The 8,942-nt window shown below is 50.1% G+C and overlaps 5 protein-coding genes across 5 annotated transcripts; 1 reads left to right on the forward strand and 4 right to left on the reverse strand.

Annotated features, from left to right (window-relative positions):
- Positions 1 to 1,448: 1,448 nt before the first annotated feature.
- Positions 1,449 to 2,138, forward strand: GNI_054300 (hypothetical protein; the record flags this gene model as incomplete). The annotated part of the gene is made up of 1 exon (XM_011131567.1): positions 1,449 to 2,138. The coding sequence occupies one exon, from the start codon at positions 1,449 to 1,451 to the stop codon at positions 2,136 to 2,138; it is 690 nt and encodes a 229-aa protein (XP_011129869.1).
- Positions 2,139 to 2,444: 306 nt separating this feature from the next.
- On the reverse strand, positions 2,445 to 3,471 carry GNI_054310 (hypothetical protein; the record flags this gene model as incomplete). The annotated part of the gene is made up of 2 exons (XM_011131568.1): positions 2,445 to 3,283; positions 3,324 to 3,471. The coding sequence occupies 2 exons, from the start codon at positions 3,469 to 3,471 to the stop codon at positions 2,445 to 2,447; spliced, it is 987 nt and encodes a 328-aa protein (XP_011129870.1).
- Positions 3,472 to 4,146: 675 nt separating this feature from the next.
- Positions 4,147 to 5,304, reverse strand: GNI_054320 (putative casein kinase; the record flags this gene model as incomplete). Its single annotated transcript, XM_011131569.1, has 2 exons — positions 4,147 to 5,196; positions 5,272 to 5,304. 2 exons carry the CDS (start codon positions 5,302 to 5,304, stop codon positions 4,147 to 4,149), a joined length of 1,083 nt encoding a protein of 360 aa, XP_011129871.1.
- A 298-nt stretch (positions 5,305 to 5,602) lies between these two features.
- GNI_054330 (adaptor-related complex 1 mu 1 subunit) lies at positions 5,603 to 7,008 on the reverse strand (the record flags this gene model as incomplete). The annotated part of the gene is made up of 2 exons (XM_011131570.1): positions 5,603 to 6,848; positions 6,914 to 7,008. The coding sequence occupies 2 exons, from the start codon at positions 7,006 to 7,008 to the stop codon at positions 5,603 to 5,605; spliced, it is 1,341 nt and encodes a 446-aa protein (XP_011129872.1).
- Positions 7,009 to 7,575: 567 nt separating this feature from the next.
- On the reverse strand, positions 7,576 to 8,919 carry GNI_054340 (protein kinase domain protein; the record flags this gene model as incomplete). The annotated part of the gene is made up of 1 exon (XM_011131571.1): positions 7,576 to 8,919. One exon carries the CDS (start codon positions 8,917 to 8,919, stop codon positions 7,576 to 7,578), a length of 1,344 nt encoding a protein of 447 aa, XP_011129873.1.
- Positions 8,920 to 8,942: the final 23 nt, after the last annotated feature.

The following is an 8,942-nucleotide window of genomic DNA, read 5'->3' on the forward strand; positions in this document are numbered from 1 at the left end:
ATGGCCTCACGGGAAGTAAAATCTGATCCATACTATCCACATATGGAAATTTCGCGGGGTCGCTGCTGGACTCACCCATGGATTTTTGCTTACGGGCCAAGTCGCTGCTGAGCTCGATAGAAATGACAGCAACTGCCCGCGCCAGAAGCGTGCTGTTCTTCAGCAGAGTCGACAGCGGGCAGCGCAGCTTCTCCTGCTCCTCGACGGTGAGCGTTTCGATTGTTCCTTCTCCAAGGGGAACACCGTTCAAGGTTACTTCCTCACGGTCGACGGGGAGTGTCGGGTAGCCCCACTTGGTACCACACGAAACGAGCCACCGTGGAGCGGCAAGCGCCCCTAAAGAGCCTAACGAAAGCACACTATTGCTTGCACGCAAACTCTTCGTTTACGGGTTCTAAAATTAAAATTAGAACCTCTGCCTCGTCCAACCTTGCTTCGTACTTTACCCGCGCAATGTCCTTGAACTGGCAACGGCTTTCTCAATGCTTTGATGAAGTCTTCTTTTTGTCGGAGATGCCGTATCCTCCACATTGCAGGTCCCTCACGGATAGTCGCTCTTGTGGACGTTGCGTCGGGGCTGGCCTCCTACCACTCGTGCCCTCCCGTTTCCGCACATCAAATAGTATACGTGGTGACGTATCATGCATGATGACGTGAATGGAGGGTCGTGCGTCAATGATGGCCTACCGGACTTTTATGCCCGTCTCCTAACACCGTCTCGAATCCCATGGCATACGCCCCCTGAGAGTAGCACGCCTGCCTTTTCATCCGACTGTCCGTACTTCGGTGGATGAGGAACTGCAGTTGTTTTTGCCGGGCGTTCTACCGATGTTTTGAGCGATTGTCAGCGCCACAGTCTCTGTGTTGCTACACCGTGTGAAGAAACGTCGCGAATTACGCAATATACCAATAACACGACAGCACATCATTTCATGAAAGATAAATTAATTAAGTCAGCGTGACCGCCTTATTGTCAACTGGATTGTGAAGCCAGAAGACAATGCTCTCAATTCCGTTTCCAGAATGAGAATGCATCCAGAAATTCGTAAACAACGATGCAAGTCAATGACTTGCTATACGCTGTTAAACGTATAAGAACTTTTAAAATCGAAAAGATCTTAGCACAAAGGCTAGAAGCTGACATTTTTTGCAAAAAACCGACGGGGGTTATTCTTGTGATTTGCCATTGTGGGCGAAAAGAAAACCCGAGAATAGCCCGTTTCGCAATTGTGGGGATCGAACGATTTTTTCGGTGCAGTTCCCGTTTATTTTCATCCAATGTGGGCGTCGAAATCACTGGGCTTCGAGCGTCGGCCAATTGTAATTCGAGATTTATAGTGCCGGGGGGATTGTAATAATGCCGTTCCGCTAACTGCCCAGCGACATAGAGCCTGCTTGCTTTAGTTTTCTGGTTTTCCAGCGCTATATATTATAGGAATAACGTGGCAATGTCAACGTCATTGAACAGTTTAGGAAGCAATAGTGGGGGTTATTTGGACCGCAATCAGTTGTCGGTATTCCGAACAGAGATATGCAAGGCAAAGGCAGCAACATCGTTTTGCGTTCTGAAGGAGAATTGTTGCGACAGTCACTGCTTGTCATGGCATAGACGAAATCCCTTTTTGTACCCGTATAGGCCGCTCTTATGTCCCAACACGCGTTTCTGGACTGAGGCTAAGCGTATGAAGGTGCGGACATGGTGTAAGAGGGGCAGACTCTGTTTATTCGCTCACACGAAAGAAGAACAGATGTATCATCCACTGGTCTACAAGACACAAGTCTGCAGAGACTATCCTCGATGTGACAAGCCCTATTGTCCATTCGCTCACGGGTTGCATGAACTTCGAGATCCAGAACAAATCGACATCCCGCTACTGCAAGGGCCTGAAATTGTGGAAGACCATGTGGCTCAGATCATTGGCGAGGACAGAATCCTCAATGAGTTCCTCAAAGCTGCCAAGGACAGAGAACAGCTGCTGTCCGCCGCCAAAAACATACCGGCGACCGCCCCCTCGACCGCAGAGAATGCCGGGGTGGTCTTGTTGGACAATGATAAAATCGCCGTCGGAGTTGGCGGCCATTGTTTGTCGCCATTTGGCATACTTGCCATCGAACTAGAAACTCTTTCCATCAATTAGAAATTTTCTTTATCAGCCCAGACCTTGTGGGGTAGTACCACGCCACCATAATCAGATCAGCCATTCGAATAATGAAGGTTAGCATGGAACAAGCGGTAGCACACGCGTGTGCTGCGCAATATTTGTAGTCGAGTCTCCGTTGTCGTCGAGTATCCGTTGTCGTCGAGTATCCGTTGTCGTCGAGTATCCGTTGTCGTCGAGTATCCGTCGACGTCGAGTATCCGTCGACATCGAGTATCCGTCGACGTCGAGTATCCGTCGACGTCGAGTATCCGTCGACGTCGAGTATCCGTCGTCTGGGTCCAATTACAAGGACGAATTCAAAGAGTGAATGCTGCAGGATCTATCTGCCCGGATATGCAATATAGGCGGCTCTTCCTCTTCATTCAAAAAATGGGCGATATCACGTCTGACCCGCTGTACATTGGCCCTGAGCTGTTGGACTTCATCTGCGATTTCTGCGGTGGACTCGGAGGCTTCGCTGGCAAGCATATCAGTAACACCGGACACGCTGATATCGGCGATGAAGTCATTCATGTCCGCAAACGGTTTGAGCCGGGCTTTCAACGCGGGTTGTCGTAATGCCTTACGATTGCTCAGCGCCAGTATCATGTCATTGGGTGGAGGCAACAGCGCCTCCTTATTGTGTCGAATGGCTCTAGTGGATTTGAGCATGTGTAGTGCGTCTCGAAGAGCCTGCTCAAAAATCTCGGTCTCATGCTCGAGAATAATACGGTTTTCGTGGGCAAACAATGGATACCCATTCGCGATTTCGCGAAGTCTTCGTCTTCGATGCTTGACTAGTTTAATTAGCCTTAGAGTGTAAGCAGGCAGTTGCAAGGATGCTGTATCCGGACCGACATTCACAACTTTGAGCTTCATTAATTCATTGGCTCCCTGAGCGTAAAAGTATCGCTGAGGCATAATCAGATCTGCCGCCGATACCGGTGGTGCATTCACCCCTCGGGCGCATTGTCTCCTCATACTGTCCTCCCGCACTACCTGCACAAAACTCCTTAAGGTACACTCCGCCTGCTTCACTTGCTGACTCTTCGGCGGTAATATTTCCGCCGGCTTAAACTTCAGTACCGGTGACTCGCAAAATGTCCTCCCAGAAGACGACATCGAATCCGTCTCAGAAACAACTGAGAAAACAAACATCGTGACCAGGAAGAAATCTGTTACTGTGATGTTCGCTCTTGCGACGGTCCATTATCGTCTTGCTCAAACGACCGCTATCATGCAAACTACTACCTGTATGCTCCGGCGGCTCAAGCTTCGGCGTACCCTGACGGGTCATTGCTCTTGCCAGAGCCTCCACGGGCGCCTTCATAATATGATTCAAAAATAGGTGGTTCCTTCCTCATATCCATACCGGGATTTTGTAAAATATGCAGCTGCATAAGCAACTCACCACTGTCAGTCGGTTGGGATGAGGTACTACAAAAGAAGTCGTCACCGTTTAGTCTGCTTCTTTGTCCAGAAATGACCTTTGGTGGGATGACGAGCTGCACTGCGTTCGCCGGATCGGGAAATGCACTGCATTCGCTGGGTCGGGAATCGCCGAGGTTGAGCTGAGGCATCATGATACTAATTGACTTTGCCAAAAATAGAAAAGAGTGTTTTTACTCCTCTGCTCGCTCCGTTAGTGTCACTGCTCGGGTTAGCCCACGACCACCATTCCTGAAACCCGCCTGGGTACGGACCCAACCGGGTTGTAGGCACTCCTGGGTATGGATCCAACCGGACTGTAGACCCTGTACGGCGCTTGTGTCATGTGGACAAAACGACCCGACAGACGCCATTGTTTCCGTACGACTATGCGCGACGGTGGAGCCATTTGACGAAGGTCTAGCCTGGCTCGGGACCGTACAGTGGTCATTGGATGGGTAAAGACCCTCCGTGACCGTACAGTACCCATTAGATCGGTAACAACCCTGTTGGATCAACCCTGTTAGATCGGTTGGTATCAAGTAGATTGGTACGATATAGCGTTGAGGTGGACAGCTTATTCTTGTGGTTGATTATCTTGTGGTTGGTTATCTTGAGGTTGCTGGTTGGTTGTTGTTCGCTTGTTTTGTGATGAGACCCAGTCGAATTTGCAGTCGTATGAGAAGCCTTCGTTAAGGAGCAAGCCGTTGAACAGCCTTTTGACATAATAATAGTCAGGTCTATCGAGGAACCGTAGTGATCTACAATATTTCATGTAGATAAGAAATTCTGAAGGGCATCCTTTGCATAATGTTTCCAAAGGAGTTGAGTGTTTCTTCTCTTGTATGAGTTGATATTTGTCTTTTTTGCTAGTGGCCTTAAGTCCTTGCCACGGTAGTTCCCCTTTATGGAAGTATAGGAAGACATATCCCAAACTTTCCATATCATCACGTCGTGATTGTTCCATACCAAGATGGGTGTTGAGTGACACATATCGTGCGGTTCCAGTCAAGGATTTGCCTTGTCGAAAGGGGATATGAAAGCCGGTGCGTGTGTCCTTATATCGCTTTCCGAGACCGAAGTCGATAACAAATACGATATCTTGTGTCCTAGCCCGGCGTCGTCCAATTAGAAAATTATGGGGCTTTATATCTCGATGTAGTATTCCACGATTATGAACAAACTCAATACGATCAATCATTTGCTCAGCAAGCATTAGAGTCGTCTTAAGTCGAAATTCACGACCACAATAATTAAACAAATCCTCCAAGCTAGGACCCAACAGATCCATTACCAATATGGAAAATTCACCTTCTGTACCATACCAATGAATAGCAGCTATACCCTTACCACCTTGTAAATGACGATACAACTTACACTCAAACATCAAATGAGGATTATGATGCTTTATCGGCTCTAACTTTATCGCTACTTCTTCGCCTGACCGGACATTTTGTCCTGAGTATATTTCTCCAAAACTGCCACTACCAATCTTGCGACCCACACGGTATCCGCCACCAACACAATCAGCAGCACCCGCAATACCTGCGGGAGGACCGCCGCCACTCTTACTCGCTATACGAATCGTCTTGTAGGCGGATATAATTTTCTCCCGCAGCAGATAACACTGACAGAGGAGAAATCACAAATGGTAACAAAATTAATAACGCAAAAAACACAACCCCAACTCCAGGCCCCTGACCCCTGGTTCTGGACATGCCCGCTGGAAGAACATAGCTAAAAAAGGACCACTCCCACCCACCTGCCCAATACGGTTCTTTAGCAAGAGAAACGACGTCGGGCACAGCCTCAATTCTGATGCATGGGAAAGTAACACAATAAAACACTGTATATGGTGCCCTGAGTCCGGTGCCATGCGTCCGGTGCCCTGGGTCCGGTGCCATGAGTCCAGTGTCATGGGTCCAGTGTCATGGGTCCGGTGCCCTGAGTCCGGTGCCATGGGTCCAGTGTGTCATGGGACCGGTGCCATGCGGCCGGTGCCATGCGTCCAGTCACATGGACGGAGATCTCAGTTAGGACATTCGGAATTGACAATTACCGTTTTGGGTTATGTATCGAACCCAGGGTAGTGCTTGATAGCCGGTGGATTCGAAGATCTTGAGATATCTGACACTTATTTTGCTCATAGTAAAGAAGGGTATTTCGAATTGGATTTCGGCCGGTTTCCTGAACCAGTAGTCGGTGACCGCCTCATTAGTACTGGTGGTAGGTCTGTTCATGGTTGCCGAGAGGATTTGTTCTTTCTGACCGGGCATATGTTTGAGTGACCAGACGAAAACAGAGTCTTCAGGCTTGTATTTAACTGTGCCGCTGGAGCACTTGAATGAAGGCGAGCTAGCGTTGACGGGTGCTGGGATGACTACGTCGACTTTGGTAGCGATTTTGCGTGGTCTGAAAGAGCTTTTAAGCTTAATAAAGTAGCTAACTTTCGATTGGGAAGGGTCGAGATAGCTGGGTCCGAGTGTGACTTCTAGCCAGAATGGCAGTAGCGTTTCATCTACAACATCTCCGGGGTCATCGTTAGGTACGGTATAGGTCATTAGATCAAATTCTCCGTCGGGTGGGATAAATGAAATCGTGCGATCCGCTTCGAACTTATTCAAACGGACACATTGATGGAATCGAATGTTGTGTAACTCAACCGTAGCGGCCATCTCTCGACCACCTACTCCCCCCGTACCCATACCAACAACTGATTGACCATCAACTGTCTTGGATTCAACCATTTTATCGTTCAAGCCTAGCTTAAGTTCAGGCATGCCGGTAAGGCAGCATTTCATCTTTAAACTTCCTATTATCTCAGAACGCAGAATCTTATTGCTCGCAGAAACCAAGCAATCAATCCTTTCAACCACGTCCAAAAAGACTTCATTCTTCTTGTGCCGTATACCCTCTGGTCGCCATGAGACGGGACTCGTCAAAGGGGTGTTAGCTTTACCACCACTACTACTTAGGAATTTCTTCAACACTTTCGGCTCGGTTATCTGCGGGAATCCGTTGTCGATCACCTCATCCAACAACTCATACACGGATACAAAATTGTCACGTAATGACTCCTCATCAAATCGGTGCAAATGCTGCGTAAACAACTCGCATAAACGGCGCAAAAACACCAAAGTCGTTGCCACATTCGTGTGCACACGCGACACCGCCACCGCATACACGTCGTTCTGCTTCATCCAACAATACGTAATCCCATTATCCGAAAAGATGGGCGCCACGTCCTTGGCACTCTCGTCAATAAACAAGTCATAGAACCTGACAAACAATAAACTATCAAACCACTCTAGACAGCCGAATAAAACGTCCCTCCCGCCTCTTACCGGCCAGGCACGTCCTGGAGCTTCACCTCTCCTCGGTAGTCACGCACTATAATGGGCTGCCCCTTGTTATCCAAGAGCAACACTCCGCTGGCCATCTATTTAATTTTACATGATATTTCCCGCCCGCCGGTCCGGTTCAACCCCGTTCATTTGTACAGCCCGCCTTTCTGCCCGCGATGCCTGGCCCCTCCACCAACCCCCCCCTCCTCCTGAGAAGTCGCAGAGTAAGCACAGAAAAAGCACCTATCTCAGAAGCTGATCAGACCACCTTCACGTGCATATGATTTCAAGACCCGCGAAGCGTTACCCAGGGTTGCCGGCTTCAGGCTTAACCCGGGGTAACGATGAGCTGGCAATAGATCAAAGACACAACAGGTCACCAACCTATGCGGGCAGCGGTCTCCTGTCGGTAAGGTCCTCCTCATGACTCCTTCTGAGGAAGTGCCTTCCTCTCCGCTTCATCATCTCAAGTAGGCGGCGGGCGGCGGCCACGGCAACCGAGGCTCGGGACACACTCCACCAAAGTTTCCGGCCCCACCTTAAAGGAAGGTTGAAAATAAAAAAATGTGCTGCGCCATACGACGCGCTGCACACGCGTGTGCGAACGATCGGAAAACCGACGCCGAAACCAGAAATGTGCCGGCTCACAAAAGTCATTGTTATTATAATTCCCGCAAGTCATTAGCTAGTCCCCGTACTACTTGTGCAGCCTGCGGCAACAAGATCGGGGTGTTTCCGCCGAGCAAAAGCTCTTGCTTCCGGGGTAGCTTTACATAACTGCAAACCGAATAATTATGGGCGGGGGAATGATGTCCGGGGTTGGAGGGGTGTTGTGTCCAGGCTGGAAGGGAGGGACCGACAAGACCGATAAAATGGGGGGGGGGGGGTTGAACAGAATGGGGGGTGATGGTTACATGTTCGGGTATGGTTTGGGTGGCAGTTTGCTTTAGCCTGAGCCAAGGATGGTCGAGCATTTCGTAGGCGCTGGCTCGTTGGTTGGGATCGAGCTCGAGCATGGGCAGGAGGAAGTCTGTGAGATAGGAGGCTTCGCTGGGCGGCAGGTGGTACCGGTTGATGAGCACATCTTCGAGTCCCCAGAATTTGAGGTCGACGATTCGTCGTAGAGTTCCTTCGGGGGTAAAGATGCGTTGGCTGTCTGGGGCCTTTGCGAGGAGTGATCGCGGTAGAGGGCCGAGTAGTTCGATAACGAGTGCCAGGTGGTCCTCATCGCGGCTATAGTCGGCGGCGCCCTTGGGTTCGAACAGGTAGTCGCCTGTGATCATTTCGAACATGAGGCACGCGAAGCTCCAGATGTCGGCAGAGGTATCGTAGCCGGCGCCAATCAAGACCTCGGGTGCCCGATACTGTCTGGTTTGTATGTCGGGACTGAAGTGTTTGTGAACCCAGCAGCCGTTGCCCAGGTCGACGATTTTATACTGCGCCGACATAGCCACAAATACACTAGCGTCCAGCGGCTTCAAGTCGAACGCACCCTCAGGAGTCATTATCACAGACAGCTTCTCGTTCTCCGCCACCGGTCCAAATGGGGGGATGTTGATCTTCGCCGGCTCGGCAGGAGCCCCCAGCGCCGAGGACCGCATGTGCGCCTCATATGTATTCCTCGGCAACCAAATCAAAGGCTGGCGCCCATGAGAATACAGATCGGGAAAATTTCGCTTGTAATCTGCGATGTCGCGCAAACTCCGAGTTAGTCGCACGTCTCCGCTGGCCAATGCCACCTTCCGACGACCCAACAACGGTGGCTGCGATCCCTTAGGAGGAAACTTCAAATTCAATGGCAAATCGAGATACTCACCGTCCACTTCCTCACCCAAAGCATCAACTCGCAACGCTTTCTCCGTAACTGGAGCCACACGGTCCGTCTGCTTCGCCACTACCGCACCACCTCGGCCTTTGCCTTTCCTCCCACCGAAAAATCGCTGACTTCTTTTTTCTAACACAAACAACCCAGTTTCAGGAATGGAGGGACAAAGGGATGGACGCATTCGCACTCGGGGGGAGGGGGAGG

The sequence above is a fragment of the Gregarina niphandrodes genome (genome assembly GCF_000223845.1).
Source record: "Gregarina niphandrodes unplaced genomic scaffold scaffold00008, whole genome shotgun sequence".
NCBI classification, from domain to species: Eukaryota; Apicomplexa; class Conoidasida; order Eugregarinorida; family Gregarinidae; genus Gregarina; species Gregarina niphandrodes.